Source organism: Ctenopharyngodon idella, chromosome 3 (assembly GCF_019924925.1).
Source record: "Ctenopharyngodon idella isolate HZGC_01 chromosome 3, HZGC01, whole genome shotgun sequence".
Taxonomy (NCBI): domain Eukaryota; kingdom Metazoa; phylum Chordata; class Actinopteri; order Cypriniformes; family Xenocyprididae; genus Ctenopharyngodon; species Ctenopharyngodon idella.
This window is the reverse complement of record NC_067222.1, coordinates 23,642,273-23,666,599: the sequence shown is the minus strand read 5'-3', so window position 1 is coordinate 23,666,599 and position 24,327 is coordinate 23,642,273. Positions and strand designations below refer to the sequence as shown.

The following is a 24,327-nucleotide window of genomic DNA, read 5'->3' as shown; positions in this document are numbered from 1 at the left end:
TTTATTGCAGAATTAAATTGTTCTCTTGTTTTTTCTAAAGTGAAAATACCCTTTTAAAACACACCGTATGAATTGCCAGGATCTGTTACAATAAAAATGTAGTATTAACAATTCCACTGTTAAATCAATGCAGACCATCGTTTTCTGTCATAAGCATATTAATGTAAAACAAAAACAAACAGATTGATAATGGTGCAATACCTATCTGTAGCTGATATAATTTTTTTTTTATAAAGAACAAACTAAAGGGGCGGTCACACTGCACTTTTCGTTCCATTGACTTCCATTCAAACGCATACGAATGCGTCGAACCGGAAACGCAAGCTTGTGCGAAAAATGTCGCATTTCGCTGCGTTCCAAAGTTCAAGTTTGGTGAACTCTGACCTGCGAATTTCGCATCACCTCTTGGCTGAATTAAAAGAATGATATTTTTGCAGTAAAGTCGAGCAGATTTTTACATTTTGAATGTATTACTATATCTTAGGCTATATGTTGAATTCATGTTTAAAAAATAGACGCTGCAGACTGTGACGTCATATCGCGACCGTTGCAGCATCCGATGAAATTTCGCGCGTTCAAAGTCTAGTGTGACCGCGGCTTAATGAGTGCAGCAGAGATGTCAAAGCACTGTCTGTTCTGACTCTTGCCTGACTGCCTCTGTACATTCCATTCCATCCCTCTCTGTATTTCCCATCCCGCAACACGTTCCTGTGAGGACTGCTAATATTAATAATAATTTCAGAACATACACAATTATAACCAAGCATGTGCACAGATAGACCTCAAGTGGTGTTTAAGCATCTGCCCTTTTGGTCTCCGACTAGATGAGTTCCCTTTTTTAAGTCATAATAAGTGCATATTTTATTTTATTTTATATTTTAGTTTTTATTTCAATTTGGCTCATGGCATGAATTCTCAATTAAAGGTATTGGTAGGTCATTTTCAGAGAGGCTAGCTATAGCCATCTAGCTTTGGTGGAATAAGTCCCGCCTTCTAAATAAGAGCCAGTCGCCGATTGGTAAAGTCATCGCGTCACTGCAGCGGCCATTAGAAGCTCCGGTTCCTATAGAAACAGTCAGAGGCTCATAGGACTGCGCATGCATATTAGCTTGATCCAGCCGGAAAAGTGCTGTTTTTTTGTTGTCATGATTCGAGCGTTTAGAAACAAAATTTATGAGACAGTTGTCAGATTTCACTGGTGATTTCAAATATGAAATGTAATCGAAAGCCTGGCGAACAGCATTGGAGAAGTTGATGTTTCCCCATTTAAAGCCCGAGAAGGGTTTCAAAGATGGCCGCCGATTGAAAAGGGACTTTGACATAGACTGTAAAAAAAGATGGACGACGCACCTTCACTCTCTTCCACTATTAAGTGAAGCCACCAGTGTGCTGACATCTTGAGTCTCGAGTCTGCGCGTAATGAACTTGGAACCAGAGTCTGCGCAGTAGTGAGGATGAAGTGGAGCCGCGATATCAAGGTCCTGCCAAAACTCCCGCAGAATCGGTTAATAAAGCAGGTGTGAAATAAACAGTTCTCGAAATGTATAAATTAAAGTTAAAGCTCCAATCTGGTCCCGAATGAATCATCTGGTTTGAACTAATCAGTGAATGGATGATTCTTTGACTCACTTATTAAGACTTGGCGCCACCTACTGACATTGATTTTGCTCATTTACCAAATCCAGCATAATGCCAACAAATGACATATTTATTTATTTAAATAAAGAAACAAGTATGAAAGTAATTTAAAGGTGTTCTAGTATGTAACTTCATTTTTATATATTTTTATAGTAATTATAATTAAATAATTATAATAATTTCTTCTTTCTTTCTTTCCAATTCCTCACTAATTGTATTCAAACACAAAACAAAACTTGATTTTTATACTAATAACATTTTATTGAATTGATTGTGGTAAATATCAACTATCAAAAAATCCAACAACAAATACCAACTGACAATAAAGTGCAATTCTTATTAGTCAAATAATTGAGTTAACAAAAATAAATGTTTTTCTCTTTTACTAAACATTAAATTTTTGCATAACCAAGCCTGACGGCATGCAGCAAACATCAACACAAGCTCCTATGTCCATTCAATTTATGGTAACCCAAAAAAGTGCTGTTTTGAACGTATTCTCAATATAAAACAAGCAAATACTATTTACAACTCAAATTCACTATACAAAACCATTATGCTCGTTATCAAGATCATTATCAGGATCATCATCTTTCTTTTTCCCATCATGAACATAATTTCATCATTTGAGGTTTCACTCACTGAACATTCTGATTGACAATCCCTAAAAACCTGTTTCTACATGCTCAATCCTTCTGTCTCATCCTGCATTTTATCTCAGCATTTAATAAAGTCCATAAAGTCTTCGACTCAGATTGTCTTCCTGCTTTTCAGCCCCTCTGGGCCTCCTGGGACATAGATCGCCCCAGGGTTCTGGGTGCTTTGGCAAACTCCATTCGCATGGGTTTGACTGGCGGCAGGTCCCTGATGATTTGTTCCACCGGTCTCTTTTCTGGACAGGCTCCGTCGGCAACCCGGGCAGGAGGCAGATCTTCCAGGGTGTGTGGGGCTCCCCGGCCCAGGCGGACGCCCAGTTCAGCAGGCTTGAAGATAGGCAAGGGCAGAGTGTTCCTGTAGGGTAAGAGCTGGTGCTCCCTTACACCTGTGTCCACAGTGCCTACTCGGAGCACACCCGATGGACAGGCTTGATTGAGAGGACGGATCTGCCAATAACGGGACAAAGTTTCTCTGCGAGAGTCATCTGACATCAGCATCGACTGGCTGCAGAGAGAGAGAGAAAAGGAGAATTATGAATGAAAGGGGAGTTTGACATTTTATTGTGTGTTTATGAAAGCTGCACTGGAAAAAAATAATTTTCCATATAGGTTTTAATGGAAAACAATAAAAAAAATACTAATTAAGATTAAAATTAATATTATTAAAAATATATATTTTTAAACAAGTAAAATACTTTAATACAAATCCTTGACTTTCACTCTTAGAAAAAAGGTACAAAAGCTGTCACTTGGGTGGTACACTTTCAAAAGGTACAACTTTGGACCTTATTTACCCCTAAAGGGTGCATATTAGTAACTAAAGTGTACATAATTAGTACCTCTTACACCTGTTTTTGAGTGTTCAAAAAACAAAAAAAACCATCTTGCCACAAATATGAATATCTATGCACTCACCGATCCTCAGGTTGTGTCTTCATATTAATGCTGCGCCAGTCAGCTGTGTAACTCTCTCTCTTATTTGGATTTTCCTCCTTCACACTGCAACTGAGCTCGGCTCTAATCACACAGCCTCCTTTCTTCTCCAGGACTGTGCACACCGGCATCTTCAGCTTCTGTTTGTAAGTGGCTTGAAAACTTAAATTATATTCAATGATCTAACTGTTTTGCAGTCAGTTTAGTCAATACTGCCTTGAAGATACAGTTTTCTTTTCTTTTTTCTCTTTTCTTGTCCTGGTTGAGGGAGGACTCGTCTATCTGTCTCTTGAGCTGCCTGGTCGTCTGTCTGCTGGAGAGTGTGTCAAGACTTTTATACAGCTCTGCTGCTATTTCTGTCGGATAGAATCACTCCGCACTTTGTCTACACGGACACCCGACACTCACACACCCACATATCAAAACATCCACACACACAGTACATCACAGCACTGGAACATGGATATGAAGACCGAAGAAATCCCCAGCAACTCACATTTCCATGACTCTATCTATCTATCTATCTATCTATCTGGATCTGTTGTAAAGTAATTAAAGTCAAATGTGACAACTATAATATCTTTTATAAAAACTTCTAGTTATTATCTGAATGAGTTCTGTTGCTGATACTCAAATGCTTGATCACGTTGTATCAACATGACAGTTGTTCCTCCATGATCCTATTAAGAGACATCAAAAGTCTCTCAATGGAAACTAAGGATCTGGGACCAGACAGGAGATTATAAGCATGTGGCAGCAACTGTTCTTTACTGGTAATCCTCTTTTGCACACATAATCTCTTTCAAAAGACATTGTTTAAATATGAATTATCACAGAAAAAAGACTACTATGCTGCTATATTTTATTTATTTATTTTAGGAGATGAAATATGTAGCTGGAAAGTTGTTGAAAACTACCTCTGGTTATAGATCAATATTTAAAAATATTTCATTAACTTCATTAACAAGCAAAATATGATTGATATGGAAAAGCATGGTCATAGCATGTGTTCATTGAGTTCTGGCGCTGTATTCACTCATCAGATGAATATAGTCCTCTGTGGACAGAGGTTGGGACGGTCTTATTCTCATGTTACACACACATTCTGTCCCCTGTCTGTCATTGACTCTTAGTGACGCACCGGGAGATTACAGGAACTGATCTCACTCTTGTGATGTCTCTTTCCTGCAATGTGGACACTCAGCACACTATGGTATGGAAATGTAATGCCAGTCATGAAGAGTTACACAAGCAAGAGAACCAGGAAATGCCACATCAGTCCAGGAATGAAGCTGCTCCTGTTTATGATATACGCACTAAATTTGTTTCCTGTCATCCATGTTCATACAGTGTCTACACTCTAAAAAAAGATGGTTCTTAACATGTAGTAACAGTTCTATTTAGAACTGTATCATCTTGAAGAACTCTTTATATGCTGAAATGGTTCTTTGTGTTAGAGTTTAGGGTTCTTTTTTTCCCCGCCTTTTTGTTTTTCAAATCTGTAACTAGCCTGTAAATCACCTCATTACTTATTTTCTGGAGCTCAGCAGCCATCCAATTACACAGACTGCCGACACACTCTTAACAAGTAAATTATTTCTTTCTTAAAATGTCTATAAATGTTAACTTTCAAGTTGGTTTACTACCAGTCATGTCTTTCTCTCTTTTTAGTTTAACAGAACATGTAAGTGTGAGCAGCTCTATTCAGTTAAGGATACTTATCTTCTTCCACTAAGAGAGATATTGAATTTATGATCGATATATATTGTTAGGTTTTTTTTTTTTTTTTTTTTTTAAATTAGTATTTTATATATCACATTTTCCTTTTAACATTGTACAGGGCTCACATACTGCCATTTTTTGGTGCTAATTTTGGCCTTAATAAACAATTATTTTTTACATTAATAGAAGAGACACACTGCAACTGTAAAGATAATATAAAATAAACTATAATAAAAAGGTTATTTATAACACCATTAATGACCTATTTAGCACTTTCAAAGCATGGTTCTTTATGGAACCTTGGTTCTATTTAGCACCAAAAAGCCGAAGAACCCTAATTTGGTACTGTTTAGAACCATTTTTCTTAAGAGTGTACAAAACGTATTTAGCTAGACTTAAAGGCACAATATGTAAGATTTTTTATATTAAAATATCCAAAAACCACTTGCACAGTGTTATATATTTCGTTCAGCTGTGTACTTACATTATCCTGAATGTTTCCAAGAATTTGTAAATTCAGAGAAATTCACAATTTTAAATAGTGCCCGTCCCTCCCTTGTCGCCTGTCAATGACGTAATATCTGCGTTATCCCTGGTTTCCTTGTACTGCATAGTAACCATGGAAACAAACGCGGACAGCTGCGTAACGTCTAGTGACACGCTGTTGTCGTTTCGTTCAAACATTATGGACCATAGCAAGCAAACTTTGGGACATAAAGAGAAATAAAACGAGGATCAATATCAGCGTGGTGTTTCCGAGATGGCGAGAGTTTTGCGACAACTTTGACTTGACAGAGACGCTCTTGCACGTTATTAGACAAGGTAAACAAATGTAAGCTACATAAGACTAATCAATGTTATGTAGCTCAACACGATGAAATGTTAGAATATCATCAGTATGATATTCTAATGTTGATCTAGCTTACTGTTAGTCTCATACAGCCAACAAACTAATACATAGAATAACATTACAACTTTCAACACACTTAAATGAAGTTTAGTATGATAGTGTAACGTTAGACCAAGTGAAACAGCGCTGCGTTACCTCACAATTTTAATTCGTCAAATAAACTGACCTGTATGAGTAGTATTTCAGCACTTGCGAGTAGTTTGGTAGAATGAAATGTCTTCATTGCTTTATATCCCCCGGGACTCGCGTGTGGCACTGATATCGGTCTCTCATTAGCAATCGCGCCCGCGATTCTCGGCCACGCCCTGCTTCATACCACAGTCATGTTAAAAACATGAATGCATTCACTCATCCATAAACATTATTAGATCCATCGGAATGACGACCAGTTCCATGATTCCACGCTCATTCACTGCGTTATCAATCTACGCTTGTTATTGTTTTGAAGAGTTTAGCGACCCCTAGCGGCGAAAAAAACATATTGCGTCTTTAAATATGAGTAAATGTCATTGCATTACATTGCAATGACCAACGTGAAATTTATTTTAAAGCACTATCCTTTTTAAAGCATGATTAAAGTGTGTACATACTTATTAGGGACACAAGAAATTCAAAATACAAAAGTATCCAAAAGAATGAGCAACTATGTCTATCAGTCAATGTCTTTTATTGTCATCTATATCAGACGTTTTACCAGACAAGCAACATACAAGACAGGACAAATATACACTGAGCCATATTAACCTAGTGATTCAGTTAATGGACAGTCACCACATCAAAAGAATTTACACTATTTTGTATCCCAGCTCCATTAATGTACATATACATTATATAATAACACATCTGATACATCACCTATATAACTGATTGTATTGTAGCGTTTTTTCTTAAGATTTTCAACGAGAAATAAAAGGTTTGCTGATTTAGAAAACAATGTCACTAGAGAAAGGATAAACATTATTCTATGACACTTTTAAATGCAAAATACACAATATTACTGAGTTATTTTATTAATAAATTTATAAAGATATGTTTGTGTACTTGATTATATTACATCTTTGTCAATAAATAAAAATATGCTGGTTTTATATATTCAGGTACATAATTATGAACATTTTTTCAGAACTTAATTTAAAATAAAATAATTTATCTGTAATGCATAACCCTGCTGCTCTAGTGCAAGAGTTATTACAGCAACTATGATCAAAATTAAAAAAATTTAAATGATAAAAAAGATGGCCAGATAACACTAAGGGTTCTACAAAGGAACTTGTTAGCATACATAATGATGAATAATATTTTCACAAGCGTCAGACCATTATAATGGCATGAACATTCGCCCTAAAGATGTATACTGGTCTATCAATCTGTTCTTCGTTTAGCATAACTGTGATGTATTGGCTGGATTTGTTTGTAAGTCATTAGCACTAATTTGTCATTTTTCATGCTCAGGGGCTCTGTCTTTTTTGTTCACATTTTTCTGTAATTTCATTGCTTTGAAGCTGCTAGTCTGGCCATTTTCCCTTTCAATAACCAAAGTTTCCCCCTGTAGATTGCGCTTTCACATCAAATTCAAGTTGGTCACGCTAATGCGCCTTGTTCCCTAAAAAGAAAGCTGCTTGTTTTGAAAGTGGCTCATGTGTAAGATGTGCTTCGTACATCGCTACACTGTTTACAATATTCACTGGAAATTTTTTGCCCACGAAATGTGACCGCACCTTACAGTAGCCTATAGGCTATATAGACCTTATGTAGCTTTTCAGCGCTGCGCTCATTGTGTTCTGTCTTCTGGTTTGTATTTCCACAGCATGAAGGTAAGATCTTACAGATTTATGAATTAAACCACTCATTTTTAAATCTTACCGGTCTACTGACATTTATGACATCCGCTTCAAACATTACAGTGCTCATGATAACATTTTTTAAACTCTACAATATGTAAATCCACTTCACCAGCTAATTACTCTTTGACAGCGATGTCATAAATATACAGAGATACCGCAAAAAAAGGAAGTTCAAAGAGAAAATTCTTAAGCTGCGTGCTTGTTTCTCTGGCGCATAATGTCTATATAGTTTTACAACTTAAAAACTAACAAATTTCTTTGTGTGAAATGCATTGATTGAAAAGTGTCTGTGCAGTCTTTCTTTAAAATAAATGACGCTTGGTTTGGTATTTTGTGCAATGTGACAGCCACATTTAAGTGTCCAAATACTGTTTGAGGCCACTGTACATATGTTGCCCTTCTGTAAAGAAACAGATCTTAAATAATCTAATCACAGCCGTACAACTTTTTTTAAAAACCATTATCTCACAGAATTCACTTTTAGTATATTCACTCTATTACTTTCTCTCTGTATTAGCCTTAATCATTTCATTTTTTCCCCTCTTTGTATGTTCTGTGTGAACAATGGAGTGAATTATTTATTTCTAGACCTGATATTGTTAAAAGAGATCATTTAAGACCCTTGGACATTGAGAAAATGGCAGCAGAAAGCTATCAATAGATTGTGTTCTAGAGACAGGGTAAGGGTTAATGTAATGTTCTATTGAATCACCTACACAAAAAGACACTGCAGTCTTTAGAAACATTTAGTTTGGTAAGATTTTGTCACACGTATGACCAATACTAAGCTAGTTTCTTAGAGACAAACGTCCATCAGTTTAGTTTTCACAAATCTGAATTAAGTGTAATAAACCAAAGTGAAGTTCTGTATTAGCCTATATAATGGACACTTTGTAGGGTTTGCTCAGGATGGACACATCTGCTGACCAATCGTCCCCAAACCCATAACCCCAAAACTGAAGGCAAAAACTCCTGGTGGCACCATAAAAAAAAAATAAAAAAAATTGAGAGATCTAGTGCCACAGTCCCCAAGCTGCAAAATATATTTTATAGACTCAATGAAACACCCTTTCAGTGTTTGAAACACCCAACCCCACTATAAATTCCACAAGGGGTTATTATAGCACCAAACAAACCCCTGAATTCCTGTCAGTCAGCTTTGGTCCCCCATATTCTACCCCAAGTGCCCAAAGTTCATGTTTGTCCTTTTCACCCCATATTTTGTTTCCCCATGTAACCAACCCCATCAGCCTAGCTTGTTAAGGCTGTTGTGTACATCCTTATACTTGACCTTAGTAGTCTTGGTTCTGGTATCCACCAGAGCCGTCATAATTAGCCTCCATGTCGGCGTTGTATCCAGTGTACTCCGTGCCTGCTGTGGGCGCTCCTGCGGGATCCTGGCTGGGATCAGTATAGTCCTGAGAGAAGAGAGATGAGCTTGCGCCTAATTTGTACTTCTGGAATCCAAGGAAAGCTTGACCAGCCTTTAAGAAAATGAAGATGCCGGAAGGAGAGGTTTAGAGGGTGGGATCAGAGGGATTATAAATGGAAATTACAGGATTATGGCAGCAGGAAAGGAGGATTTTTTTTCCCGTTTTGATGTTAAATAGTGAATGAAAAGGCATCAGTTAAGTAAGGTTTAATTGAAAAGAGTTAATGAAAATGACAGGATGGGACAGAGAGGGAGCGGGGGAAAGTGAAAGAAAAAGAGAAAGAAAAGCAACATTAGTTTGATTGAGATACAAGATGAAGATGGTTAGTCAGCTTTAAGTTTAACAGAGTCAAGAGAAATCTAAGGAATGTTCTAGTGAGTGACTGTTTAAATACACACGGAATACCCAAATCCAAAACAAAATGTAAAACCAGAGTCAAACTTAAGACAGTTTAATCGAACAACATCTTTCAGTACATTATAAGATCTATCACAAAGGATAAATATACATCACAGATTTTAAGCAACAGCAGCAGCTCAGTTGTAAACAAAAATAAGATTATAAAATGCCATGGCAACAATAGAGGCAAATAGTGTAGCTCTCAGAAAATGTATCAGGCCGCAAAATCTTGTAGACAACCTGAAATTACAAAACAGTTCTGTAAAGAGCTCAGCTGAGTTTCAGGTGCAACTGCTGCCCCCTAGTCAATTAAAAGTGTAACCGCAATTTGAAAAACAAAGAAATAATAATTTTGTGTAGTAAACATTGATTATCTGGCACATAAACTGATGACAAGGTACCATTAATATAATAAAATGAAAAAATCTTCACTCCTTTTCATAACTTCATAATTCCAGGCAGAACATGTTATTAACATGTTATTTAAAGCTCTCATACTAGGCGGTTTAGGGCTTGATATGGCAAAAAACAAAACAAATCTTCATTGGTATTCATTGTTGACTGCAAGCTTTGAAGGGTGCTTTTGTGGTTGATGTCTATGGCATAGTAAGCAAGTAAGTAAGTATGTGTGTGGTAAATGTTAGACAAATGGAGGTGGTGTATGAGGGGTGAACAGTTTGTCGTATTCCTCTTCAAATGAGACTTTCTTTAGGCGCTCCAGGGCCAGCAGTGTAAGAACACCCTAGAGAAAAACAGATCGGCCAGAGCCAGCGATCAACAGAGAGAATGACAGGAAAAACATTTCAACCACACTGGGTTAATCTTATGGATGCAGCTGGGTGGTTTCTGTAAGAGAAGTGCTTCGAGAGATTAGAGGTTAGAAGGATATATGCAAACAGTGAAGCAAAGATTACTGGGGTAAATAATTCTCTGGAAAATTACAGGAAGTAGATTAGAGAATGAAGCTGTGTGGATCAGAAGCACAGGTCATGTATAGTGGTTGATGTTCACAGGTCATTCATTGAGAAGAAAGACATGCATGCAATCTAAGAAATTTTCAGCTGAAAGAGAAAACATGCTGAAAATAGTAACATAACTTTGACTGGATAACACAAATATATCATATTTAATGTAAACGTTGTCTGAGGATATTTAGAAGGAAAGAGATCGCATTTTCAGTTGATGAGAATTTATTTGAAAAGTATTTTTACATTTATTGGAAGTCCCATCAATTAAATAGTTTAAAGTTAGTGTAATCACTTTAAACAAATATAAATGTTTTAAATATCAAATATAATATATAAAATTTGTAAAATGAGCATTTTGGTCAAGTGAGTCCAGAATTTTTGTTGTTGTGTTATTGTTAAACAAAACTATTGAAAATTATTTTCAGTGATTGAAATAAAAAATAAATAAATACATTTTTAATTATTAGATGAAAAAAAAAAAACTTAAAAAGAAATATGTTAAAGTTGAAGTACTAAAATTACAGAAATTTATATATATATTTATATATAGGTTATTAGGTATATATAATATACCTATAATATATATTAAAAAATAATAAAAATGAGAAAAGCGCATAGCAAAATTGAATCAAAACTAAAAATATAAAAATAAAAGCTAATTCACAATATTAATAAATACTATAATATATATATAATATAGTATGTAAGTAATACAAAAATAACTCTGGTGCGTCACTAATGCAATCTGGTCTAATAAAATACGTTGGGAAGAGGAAGGGGCCAAGCCATCATTTATAATATAATACAATAAAAATGTGACTGAGTAGAAAATGTAGACGTTGAATCTCGCAAATCAAATGATTCAGGTAAATTTGATTTTGAAAATGACAGAAAAATAAGACTGAGTACAGACCCATGTAAATATGGAGAAGAAGGCGAAGGTGATGGCTGCTCTGGCTGCGTCTCCACCCTCTTTGAGGGGGTTATCCTCTGGTTTAGCCACCTGCCACTGATTGGCCAGGAAACAGAATCCCACAAACCACACGAAAGACCAGAAGGCTGAGAGAAAAAAGGGAAAGGTTCAGATTTTCAGATCAATAAAACAGCACAATAAATGCTTTTGACTGAAAAACAACAACAACAAAAGATTGGTAGCATATTGTATTAAAAATCTAAAAAAAAAAAAGTCTGATCAAAACAGTCAATTTATATTTACAGGCATAGATGGTGCTATTGCACCACACATCCAGCAAACACTGCAATAAGTCTAGAAGCAGTTACATTTTACCACCAGAGGGCAGTGTTTTAAAGTAATGCTGTGCTAGAGGAAATTCGGATCACTGCTGCATCCGAAAGCTAGAGGTAGAAGGCAACAAGATACCTTCATCTGATTGATTTTTGAAGGCAGCATAGATGTATCCTTCGCTGCCTATGATATCCCACAATCCTGTGCTTTTGATTCTGTGACAGTTGAGCTAAAAAAATAAAGATGGCATCTGAAAGTTGAGGTTGGTGTTCAGTTTGTGTAAATGTATGTTTTTGACCAATTTTTTCCTAATTTTTGATGTCATTTCTAGCGTGAAATTACTACTGTAGTTAGTAATTATATTTGCTTTGTTATCACCAAAGCTATAACTATTTTGTTGTAGATCCTTAAAGGGATAGTTCACCCAAAGTTGTGTCATCATTTACTCACCCTCAAGTTGTTCCAAATCTGTATGAGTTTCTTTCTTCTGAACACAAAATAAGATATTTTAAAGAATGTTGGTAACTAGACAGTTGATGGCACCCATTGACTTCCATAGTAGAAAAAAAAAATACAATGGAAGTCAATGGGGTCCGTCAACTGTCTATTTACCGATATTCTTTAAAATATCTTCTTTTGTTTTCAACAGAAGAAACTCATACAGGTTTGAAACAACTTGAGGGTGAGTAAATGATGACAAAATTTTAATTTTTGGGTGAACTATCCCTTTAAACCATTATGCTGCATCAGAAGTCTGTCATATCAGTTTTGTGAGGGACCTTCGTGTGCAAAACTGCCTGCTAAGTCATTGCCTGATAGGGCAGCAAGGCAACAAGTCAGCTGCCTAAGCTCTAGGGACGCAGCCCTAGACTCTAAGGGTGCTTTTTTTGAGCCAAGAAGACCTTAGAAACAAATGTATATGGGAAACATTATTAAAACCTTCTTAGAGCCACATAAAATAATGTATAAGTGTTCAAATGAAGTGAGTGAGGCAGATTCAGAAGGAGACTCTAAGTAAATGTATCTGATCAGTGATATAAAATATTGACATGCAATACTTCTTTCTATCAGCAGTTTACCTGAAACTCCAATATCAGCTAACACAGCCTTCTTGCGGTCTTTGACACTGCTTATCTGAGGAAAGTAGACGTCCAGTGCCATAAATGCAGCACAGCAGAGGAAGGCCAGGGATCCCATCCCAACGGCATAGTTACAGGCGTTCTGGTTGCGGTTAAAGATGCAAAATTCCTCTACCTCATCTGGACGGTTCACATAGCCCTCGTTAGCAATGCAACCAAAGATCACGATGGAAAAGATCTGAGGAGGAGAATTAAAAGGAGGAGAACATGAAGGGAAAAGGTGACGAAAAAAACTTGACACTTTCATTTATAACCCTAGGTTATTTTGCTACATATTCACATTGTTCATACTTTATCCTGGGTTAGTAATTATTAGTCTTAGGTAGTCAGATTTTGAAATTTCACACTGTTCTTTTATTATCATTGATGCATTTACAAGCCACTTTTATACAAAGAGACTTAGAAATGAGGAACAAAAGCAGTTCATCATAAGAGCCAACAATGCCATGTTTAAAGTGTAAGCTAGATTAGTACACAGGCTAGACAAGAGGTGAAATGCAATGTATCGGTTTAATACAAGAAGGGGATTTTGAGGAGGAACAAATTGCTGGATTTAGAAAATTTGTCAGTTTAATTTTAGTTTTGTTAGTAAAGTCAGCATGAAACAGAAGTTGCAATAGTCTTTTCTTCCCTATTGTGATGTATATCCAAGTGAAACAGATTCTCGAACAAGAAAAAAAATGTAGAGTGAGACTTGATTTTGCCCATCGGGAATTGATTGGATTGTTGGTTCAACCTTAAGGTTATGAAGCAACGAGAATACTTTTTGTGCAACAAAAAAACCAAAATAACGACTTTATTCAACAATATCTAGTGATGGGCGATTTCAAAACACTGCTTCATGAAGTTTCGAAGCTTTACGAATCTTTTGTTTTGAATCAGTGGTTCGGAGCGTGTATCAAACTGCCAGAGTCATGTGATTTCAGTAAACGAGGCCTCGTTACGTCATAAGTGTTTCAAACTATGGTTTTGAAACGTTTAGAAATTTCAATGCTTCACGTGACTTTGGCAGTTTGATACACGCTCCGAACCACTGATTCGAAACAAAAGATTCGTAAAGCTTCGAAGCTTCATGAAACAGTGTTTTGAAATCGCCCATCACTAGATATTGTTGCATAAAGTCGTTATTTTGGTTTTTTTGGTGCACAAAAAGTATTCTCGTCACTTCATAACATTAAGGTTGAACCACTGTAGTCACATGAACTGTTTTAAATATGTCTTTAGTAGCTTTATGGGCATTTAAAAGTGTTAATTATCTTGCTGTCAATGGAGGTCTTACTGAGCCATCAGATTTCATCAAAAATATCTTAATTTGTGTTTCGAAGATGAACGAAGATCTTACAGGTGTGGAACGACATGAGGGTGAATAATTAATGACAGAATTTTCAACTAGATATCCACAAATAGAACTTTATATTTTGCTTTGTTGTTATGTTTTGCTTTGAGTTATGTTAAAGAACCAGTAATTTAATAATTTAAATAATAAAAAATAACTTTTGGGTAGATTTTTACACTGTTTTACACTGCAAAGGCATTTTAACCCTACTCTGTAGCCAGGCTTGATAACTCAGGTCTTAGACTAGGGTTAAAAAGGAACATTAACCCAGAGCTAAATGTAGCGTCAAAAGACCTAGAGCCAATTAAAGTTAAAGATTTTAGCCAATTAAAGATTTCAGCTTTTCTAGTAAACAAACAAACATTTTCTATGACCAAATTAAATTGTTTCTCTCAGCCAACCAGAACTCCTTGCTGAAAATAATTTGTGCAGATGCCATCTATCACCACACACATCACTGTGCATCTGTTTTTAATCTCATTTTTTTGCTTTCTACTGGGTTTGTTTTCTACAGGGAAGCAAGGCTAGATTTGACACATCCATAATAATAAGTGTCTTTTTAGATTCAGATGAGCCCATGTTCTCATTTTGGCTCCAGAGGAATATTCAAGAGGATGAAGGCAAGTTTTGGCAAAGGCCGGGGTTTTAACAGCTGGCTTGTGCATCTGTACAATATGCCTGAATGTGTGAGAGTGCGAGAGAGACACTTCATTACTCCACTCATGCAATTAAGTTGAAATGCTCTTGGCTACCAGCAAACTATCCCACAGTTGTTCCCTAATTGTCAGCTACAAGCCCATGATTTAACTCAGAGAATCAGCTTTATCATTATACTAACGTTAAGGGGCTTGGCAACATCAAATCAAATAAACACTAAATCTCCTAAGATAAAGGTTTTAAGTGGCTCATTCAAACTTTAATCTTGATCTCATCAAGCACATACTGTATAATCAAGATAGCATGATATCTAATGCCAATGTCATCATTGATGACTTATGGTTAACTTTATGTATAACAAGGCTCAAACGTATATAATAGTATAGTACTCTCAGCTCTGTTGATCACATTTTAACATGTTTAAATCCATTGCACGTGATTTACCTCCAAACAGTCCTGCATCGCATTTTAGAAGTGAGGCATCTTTAGAACACCACAGTAAAAAACAAAACAAAAACACATTTCTGGAGTTGTTAAAGTAGGTTCGCAGTCTGTATTGACTGTGATGCAATAAAAAGACAATGTATCCCAAAGAATAATGCCAAGATACGTCTTTCCATCGAGTTGTCCAAGCAGAACAAATAGAAAAACATACAATCGATGCAGCCTGATTCACAAGCTAATGACACTATAAGCTAGTTTAGTCCAATTCACAAACAAATATGACTCTCATGATCGTTTCTTTTAAGCGAGTAAAAACGTAAAACGTGACCAATGCAGTCTGACTCCTGAAAGAATGATTATTATGAGTTGGTTCTTTGAATAATAGTTTAAAAAATTTGTTAGGGCCTACAGGTTTGAACATTTAACTTTGTTTCGTTTTCCATTCCAGATTGTCATTTTGCCCAACTAAGCATTTAAGTGAATGCGAATAAGATGAATGTGATTGTACGGTTAGCAGCATTGTCACAGTTACATATGCGACACAAGACAGCATCATGACAAAGCAGTATCATTGCTGATGCTGACTGATTGTCCATATGACGTTGTTAAAGAAAGGTTTTTTTTTTCATAATACATTTCTGTCTCTGAGTCTGTGAATTTAAGGAGCTACTGGTCAAGTATTTTCCATGCTTTTAATTAGCTGTCTGGATCACAAGGCTCCACGGCCAATGAGTGCATGAAAGCAGGCATTGTAAAAGGCAGCACGCGGGATCCTGATCTTGTGATCCTCAGGAGCACAGCTTTACATGCTCCCTTTTTCAACCTGATTGGAATGTTTTAGGCACATGTGAAACAAGCCATTTGGATGTTTAACTTTTTTTTTTAACAGTGAACATTTGTAAACTTATTACTAAGTAATAATGTTAACAGATGTTTTGTTTCTTGTCTTAGTTGTCTTCTTGTTTACATAGTGACAATGCGGTTTTCTAGTCTCTTTAAATAAAAGCATAAACTGCCAAACCCATTCTTGTACATATTCTATATACATTATTTTCACAAACCTTTTCATTTTGCATATTGATATTACAATAATATATTTAGTGCAGTAATGCCTCAATTTCCTACAGTGGATTAATAAAGTGCTACCCTAAATATTACATGTCACATTTTGTAGAGTTTAGCACCCACAAGGTTAATGTGTCATATTTTATTGGTTTTCATTGGTCCTCAATGTAATTTATGGTTCTTCAATCATCCAGACATATCAGCTGGGTCTGGTTTGTGCTTGTACCATTTTAGAGCCAGCAACCGTGGCTCATCCAGCAATAAATCAATCAACACTTTGAAAGGAGGAGAAATACAGTCAAATAGAGCTGTCCAGTTATTCAACAGGGCTCTTTATATGAAGCACAGTGGTGTTCCTGTAGCCGGTTGTGTAATGTTAGATAGTGGCCAAGACAATGACAGGTTATAGGAAACCTGCAATAAAGTAAAACTAAGCTTCAGCTCATCAGTGATGCTCTAACATCAGTTAAAAACGATCTGTTATCATGAACGAACCATTTTATTGAATGAATCATTTGATCCAGTTCAGTCTGAATGAATCAATGATGAATTCAGACTAATCCAGCTCTCGAGTCAGTGAATATAGACTTAAATTTTCTTATTTTTATTACACAAAGCTTCAGATGACCTTGTGAAACTTGGAAAAGTCATATGGACCACTTTTATGATTGTTTTATAGTGCATTTGCATTTAAGCCTGCCTCCATTTATTGTAATTAATTGCATGGAAAAGAGCAACCATTCTATGTCTTTGATGGTCTGGATGGTGTGAGGATGTCTTCTTGACCACTAAAAAGACATAATTTTTCTCTCTTTTTCTCAGTCTCTTACATGCCTGCCGAGCTTTGCCTCTCGCTCTCCCCTCCCCCTCCAATCCCTCGCTTTTAATCTCCCTGACCTTGTGCTCACTATGCAGGGAAAGAGAGATCACGAGAGAGACTGAGTCATGAGACTACAGATGAAGACCACCTATACATCTGTAGCGCTCCCCCACACAATCAACCCGACCATTGCTTCACAACATTCAGAAAATCATGCATCCACGCAGCAACACTGACAAAAGAAACAAGATTAGGATATTTATAAACATCAGTCATATGTACAGTAGAGCAATAGGTCTGCTGTGCTATAAACAGGAAAATTAAATTATACTGCACTGGTAACTGCTCTGGTACATTTGCAAAATAGCTTACTGCATGTCAAAGATATTTTAACAGTGCTTCTGATAAAAACTACAATAGCAAACATGCTGATATATATTCTTATATATTATATCAACCCTGATCAGGTGTACCGTTGTAGTTGGGGGAGTGGTGGGGGTTGTAAGCTGGTCCTAATCTTTTCCCCCTGTTATAACGCCCCTGACTCTGACATATATTCTTAAATCTCTTCAAACTGTCCATTTAATTGAACTAATTTAAGACTCAATGATATGTTTGCATTATCACTCTAAACCTTTACTTTAGTACATGTGGCAGTCTTCATATATTAAAATGCTTAAAAATAAATGTTGGTATTTCTGTATATTAGGGCTGTCACAATATCAATTTTTTTCAAAATATTTTCAAAAGAATTCACGATAAAGATATATCACTATATCTATAGAAATCTTGTCAAAATTTAAAATAAATAATGCTACAGTCAAATTCATCTTTACCTCATTTATTTTGTGTTTTTCTTAATTGTAAGAATCACACCATTGCATACAAAAGGAACAATTACACTTTAATGGCAACCAATTTGAAATAACTTCCTTCTGTGAACTGATGTGGCTTCTTATCACAGAATGAGACAGAAATTATATAATTATATGGTATTCTATACAGTAATAAAGGCTATGTCAATTGGAATTGCATTATAAACATACATTATCCTTAGAAAATATACCCGAGATGGCTTGAGAACACAAATAAACCATATTATTGAGCTACAGCGATATTTGGATGTCTTTGTCCACATTAGGGATTTCCTGGAATGTCGTAAGTTTTATTACTCCTATGAGTCTAACTTGTGGACTTTCTGCATGAGGGCGCCCTCCAGTGTCGAGTATGAATGAAATATAAATTACATGTGAGAGTTTAGCATTCCATAATGCTCACATCAACCTATTTTGGGTAAAAATTGAAAAAAATACCGCTCGCTAAAGATATTTGAAGTAAACATTTGATAATCCTACGTTTTTATCTAAATAAGCACACTTTTGGACTAAAGGTCCAGAGGGATGTAAATATAATAAAACACAGAAATGCGTCAGCAGTTAACAGATTAATGTAACTTGCTCTCTGTACAGTGGCCAAATCTGCAAGATAACCAAGGCGCAGGTGGGTGTACAGGTTGGTGGTTTTGCCCCATTTTGCGATCAGTGTTGATCGGCAAGTCCTGCAGACTGGGCTGATTAATGAGTCATTTTTCGCATAATTCAAAAAAAAAAAAAAAAACTTCCACAAAGGTGAGCTAACTTCCTTAGAGTGTGGACCAGGTTTCATATCCAACGACATGCTTTTACGCAGCAGTAGGAGCTTTGCACTGCCTCTTTGTGCTTTATGACAGAAGGCAACCAGCACTAAGGTGCAATACAGCCACATACTGTACGTTGGGATGTCAACCAGATAATGGGGCTGGATTTTTTATGTCATTAAGGGTGCTTTTCAATACTCAAATTGATGCTTCCTCGTTTCCTCACTCCTACGTCTTCAAACTCAGCCATCTTGAAGGACATCTCAATTCTCTAAATGACCATGAGGAGGCGAGGAACGAGGAGTGAGGAAGCTTCCTGAGGAGTCATGAGCAAGGATACACAGGTGCTAAGACACAAGGAAAGGAAGCGAGGGAACGAAACAAGGATGCACAAATATGAATAATGATGAATAGAATGGTGCAGGTACGACGTCAGAACCCGGAAGTCTAATTTTCCGCTGATTCCTTTGAGATATTCTTCTGGCTTTATTTTACACATAAATTGAAAACCCCATAGGATTATTTCGAAGGAATGAGTGGCAAACAAGACACCCTAATTAACACAGTAACAATATTTCATTTTTTTTTTTTTTTTTTTGTAATATCACGATTATCAACACCCCTTCAGTATATACAGTATTTCTATGTATTTTTAATATTATATTGATGCATATAAATACAAATTTTTTTCTTGTGTTTATTTTTTTATTCATTAAATACACTGAATCTACTTTTTTATTTTAAAAACGGACCTGAATCCACACTAAGAGTGCAAGCGATCGTATAAATGAGGATTAGATATGAGACACAACACATTAGTTAACAGTGATCCATTGCTAGAATATCACAACCAGACAAGAAAAAATCCTGCCAGGAAATAAATGAATCACAAACTATGATAATAATGTTAGAGAGATAAAGAGGCTCTGCAAACTATATTTTCCCCCTTGACGTTGCGACTGTGCAGGAAAAAAGGTGGACATATGGAGGGAAATGGAGAGTGTGTCACCCTGCAGCAGTATTCAGCTGTGCCATTAGTCCCATAACGGACAAGAGTAAAATGACTGTGCTATATTTAAAGCATCACATGTGCGTTGTAAAGGACTGGGCAGGCAGGGTTTTGATTATAATATATATCCTTAAAAAAAGAGTAATTGCAATAGATGAGCTGGAAAATTATGTGGTAATTCTGTTTCACATAAACAGACTGCAGTTAGATGCTGGTTGAATACAGTGTGGCAGCTTGGGAAAATAAATGAATGAACTGCTGCTGATTCTTGCCTAGAGGTTTTTCAACGCCCATGTTTTCAAACTCTGTCTGTGAAATATTTGTCAGTGGAGTTTCCTGTGTGAAAGAGACTGCTTACATAAGTCAAAGATCCAAAAGATCATCAATTTTAAAGCGAGACCCTGTTTACAAACAAGAAATGGGGAAAGACTCCAAGCCTACACATCATGGTATCTACCCCAGATCTCAATCATGACATGCTAATGTTGCAGTTCACAGAAGGAGTGAAACAGGAAAGAGACAGTGTTATCGGACACAGGATAAACGAAAGGTTTCAAATAAATATTCTAGAGGCAATCCCATTAATGCCTGTACTGATTATCCATTTTCATTTTCCTCATAGTGAGCCTGTTAGTATCCATCCTGAGGTCTCAGATTGTTGTCATGCCAACGCAGCAGCATTCACTCAGCCAATCAGAGAATGAATCAGATGAACACACCTGAAGATTCCATACAGCACTGCATACACACATCCACTAACATGAAGACAAGTCAACAGTTCGTTGCCATTTAAAGGTGAAGGGTGTCATTTCCGTACATATATGCATACAGCTTGCCTGAACACTCTCTCTATCCTCCAACAGGAAATCCCACCTCAAACTCACAGTACTGGTTGAACTCTGGATACTCAAACAAACAGAGGAACAATAACTAAAGTAATTCTGCTTACCTACTACCAACATTCAGGATACATAAAAAGTTACTACATAGTCACACTGATCAATAATATCAATAATATAGGTGTATCTAATACAGCCAAAATTTTCCCACCCATAAATTTCCATTACTTTTCAAGTCATTCATGACCAAAAAAAAAAAAAGGCGCTGTTTGATAGGCAAATACTTAAGAGTCTATGGATGGATCATTATTACAGTGATTATTATGTTTCTAGCATGTTTTATGTTTGGCAACTGTTCTTTTAACCCTTAAAGATGGAGTGTGTAGCTTTTCATTTCTTAAACAACCATGTATTAAGATGTATCATGGCCATATTCCAGGATGACAATGTCAAGATTCATCAGGCTCAAACTGTGAAAGAATTGTTGGCAGAAGCATGAAGAATCATTTTCACACATGAATTGGCACTGACCTTAACCTCAGTGTAAGTTTTTGGGATGTGCTGGGGTAGACTTTACAGAGTGCTCACCTCTTGCATTGTCAATACAAGATCTTGACAAATAATTGAGGCACCTCTCGATGGAAATAAATGTTGTGATGTTATTTCCATCAAGAGATGCATCAATTTTTGGTCAAGATCTTGTACTGACAATGCAAGAGGTGAGCACTCTGTAAAGTCTACTCCAGCACATCCCAAAGACTTTCAGTGAAATTAAGGTCTGGACTCAGAGGTGCCAATTCATGTGTGAAAACGATTCTCCATGCTCTCTGAACCATTCTTTCACAGTTTTAACCCTGATGAATCTTGACATTGTCATCCTGGAATATGGCCATGATGTCCAACATGGTTGTTTAAGAAATGAAAAGCTACACACTCCATCTTTTAGGGTTAAAAGAACCGTTGTCAAATATATAACATGCTAGAAACATAATAATCACTGTAATAATGATCCATTCATAGATTCTTAAGTATTTGTCTATTAAAATCCAAACATCGACTTTTTTGGCCGGTCAGTGTATTTAAATTTTTTTTTAGAGATTGATTTCTATTTTACAGAGCCTCTAAAAGCACATAGTGATTAAAAAAAATGAGTTGGGAAGAAAACTTACAGAACACAAAAAGTTTTGTGAGCGAACGCAGTTTCTCGGGGGAACGCAAAACATTTGCAAGAGAACACAAAAGCATTGAAAAATAATTTTTCCTCCCATCTCATAATTTTTTCCTTCACCATGTCCCTTTAGGGGCTCTGCACTATTTATATGTGTTGTTGTCATTAACTAAAAAAGTATTTTGTTATTTTAATTGAAGGTGAAATAAAAAAATGCAAATAATTGATTAAAAAAAAAAAAAAAAAAAACTTAAAATACTTAAAGAAAATTAGAAATGTTGCCTTGGCAACTAATTGAAATATAATAAGTTTGAATTACTAATAAGTTACTAAAATGACTAAAACCGAAATAAAGAATAACAATTAATTAAAGCTAAATAGAAATATATTTTAAATAACAAAAACAAAATATAAATAAAAAACAAATAAAAAAAGCATATAATATCACTAAAACTAAAATGAAAGCTGAAAGTATAAAAATAAAATCTAATTTAAAATATTAATAAATACTACACCAGTATAAAATACTAATACTAAAATATAAAAAATAAAATGGTACTAAAATAACAATGATTTGTATGAGCAATGAACCCTGAGTCAGTGGTCACTTATATTACAAACTCCTAATAAAGGCAAATGTATCGATTCTCACATGTAAATAATTTTGCATTGCATAATTGTTGCTTAATCCCCACTTCAGACACCTGCCCACCCCTCCCCCAAATCAGCCACCCTCTTATAATCTCCCACCACCCCCTCACCATGTGTGTCTCTCCACAAAACCTTTCTATCAGCAAATAGTGCACAAATGCTCATTCATGCAAGAGTCATATCTTTAAACAAATCAGGAGCCACTTGATTAGGTCCAGATATGATTAAGAAAATAAATGATCAAAGAAGCAACCTGTTAAAATTGTTTAGTTAGTTAACAGACAGAAATCTCTCCTGTACAGGTAACAGGGCAGTAGACGCTGTCAGAGTAATCCACTGTTCCTGTATGAATACTGAGCTTCAGAATAATAGCTATTTATGAAATGAAATGAATGGTCCATTATAGTTATACAGTGTTGCCCTGAGCAATGGTCGTTTACAGCAATATTTGTATGCTGAATATCACGATTGACCAGTCAGAATAAAGTATTCCAGAACGCTGTTTAATTTTAAAAAATAACCTTAAAAAATTAAATTGAAGAAAGATTTGCGAGCGCGCAGATTAGCGCGCGAGATGTGCACCTAGGCGGCAAAGCTTTACAAGCGTTAACGCGTTATCACATGACACTCAGGCTCGTGCTTAAATTATGCAATTAGTAGAATCACTCTCACCCATGACACTATTCGAAGAATAGTCTGCGGTTGCTGAAAGAACGTAATTGGATCGAAGGTGCCGCCAGCCTTGCCAGCCCCGTATGCCTGCTCCATCCTCAGAGGTTCGTGATTTCTCCGTGTCTGAAGTTTTTTTAGAGAGATAATTGACCTTGATGTCGAATCAATTTATCCCCGCACTACACCTTGACTCTTCGAGCTTCACTCTCGTCTGTCGACCGGTCTCGATCTTGGCTGCCCGTTTTCTTGTAAAACGATGTCCTTCCACTCCGTACCTCTCTCATTTCAAGGGTGGAGAGAGGAGACTGAGTAAACACGCATCCGGGGGAACACGAGAGCGCGCATTATGCTGTCAAGCTTGATGCGCACTCTCGAGGATACTTAGGCGCGCTGCCGACCAGGTGCCCGCCAGACGCTCAGTAGTTACTCTCTGTTTATGTGACAGAAATACATTTGAATCACGAGTAGATTACTTTGGAAAACGTAAAATGTGTAAACATAAATATTCCCAAAATTATGGGAACCAATCGAAGACCACTATATGGAATTTTAAAATTACAATTCCTTGTAACGTTGTGCCACCTAGTGACTGCTCATAGCTCCCACCCAAAGGACAAATGCTTAGTCATGTGTAGACACAATATTTAATAAAAATATTTATTTAGTTTATGTTCATTAAAACCAAAAAATAAGGATAGGGATGAACCGCAAACTGCTCCAAGTTCAGTCACCAAATGCTTTTATGTGAAAATCTCAACTTTACAGGTGATGTACAGATCCAAATGATAAGATTATAATGCAAAATGTTTTTTTTTAAATGTATTTTGTAACTATTATAATTTATAATATAATAAATTCTTCAACATAACTTCTGTAATAACGTAGGAACATCACTAAAAATATCTATATACAATTTGCTGGAAGTTGAGGGCACTTGTGAAAATTCAGAAGTTCGTTTGAAGAGGAATGGTGAGAGACTTCTGTCGGTACATGGTAAGTTCTCGTTCAGTTTTAGAAATAACAAATTCAATGGTAATTGGCTAATGCTTCACATGTTATGAGGGCAAGACATAAAGTCAGTATTACAATAAAATGTCAACTGCTGAACGGAAAAGACAGGTACAGTGTGATATGAATTTGGC

General features: G+C 36.1%; 2 protein-coding genes across 3 annotated transcripts; both read right to left on the bottom strand.

Annotated features, from left to right (window-relative positions):
• Window positions 1–1,874: 1,874 nt before the first annotated feature.
• On the bottom strand, window positions 1,875–3,612 carry tcap (titin-cap (telethonin)). Its single transcript, XM_051886304.1, has 2 exons — window positions 3,210–3,612; window positions 1,875–2,799 (listed from the first exon to the last, which is right to left on the bottom strand). The coding sequence occupies exons 1-2, from the start codon at window positions 3,356–3,358 to the stop codon at window positions 2,409–2,411; spliced, it is 540 nt and encodes a 179-aa protein (XP_051742264.1). The 5' UTR covers window positions 3,359–3,612; the 3' UTR covers window positions 1,875–2,408.
• Window positions 3,613–6,509: 2,897 nt separating this feature from the next.
• On the bottom strand, window positions 6,510–23,540 carry syngr1a (synaptogyrin 1a). 2 transcript variants are annotated; one of them, XM_051886302.1, is made up of 4 exons: window positions 23,186–23,536; window positions 12,829–13,066; window positions 11,417–11,562; window positions 6,510–9,187 (listed from the first exon to the last, which is right to left on the bottom strand). In XM_051886302.1, the coding sequence occupies exons 1-4, from the start codon at window positions 23,279–23,281 to the stop codon at window positions 8,996–8,998; spliced, it is 672 nt and encodes a 223-aa protein (XP_051742262.1). In that variant the 5' UTR covers window positions 23,282–23,536; the 3' UTR covers window positions 6,510–8,995. The 2 variants fall into 2 exon arrangements, with proteins under 2 accessions (XP_051742262.1, XP_051742263.1); XM_051886303.1 differs by lacking the exon at window positions 6,510–9,187 and adding an exon at window positions 9,572–10,277 and having other exon boundaries at window positions 23,186–23,540.
• Between the last annotated feature and the right edge of the window lie 787 nt (window positions 23,541–24,327).

Bases quoted from the DNA above. Each gene is read 5' to 3' on its own strand.
- syngr1a (XM_051886302.1), bottom strand. From the start codon at position 23,281: ATGGAGCAGGCATACGGGGCTGGCAAGGCTGGCGGCACCTTCGATCCA. The intron at 13,067-23,185 runs GTGAGAGTGATT...TCTCCTCCTCAG, and splicing joins TTCTTCGAATAGTGTCATGG to ATCTTTTCCATCGTGATCTT. The intron at 9,188-11,416 runs GTCTGTACTCAG...ATTTTCTTAAAG, and splicing joins TCTTCTCCATATTTACATGG to GCTGGTCAAGCTTTCCTTGG.
- tcap (XM_051886304.1), bottom strand. From the start codon at position 3,358: ATGCCGGTGTGCACAGTCCTGGAGAAGAAAGGAGGCTGTGTGATTAGA. The intron at 2,800-3,209 runs GTGAGTGCATAG...CTCTCTCTGCAG, and splicing joins AAGACACAACCTGAGGATCG to CCAGTCGATGCTGATGTCAG.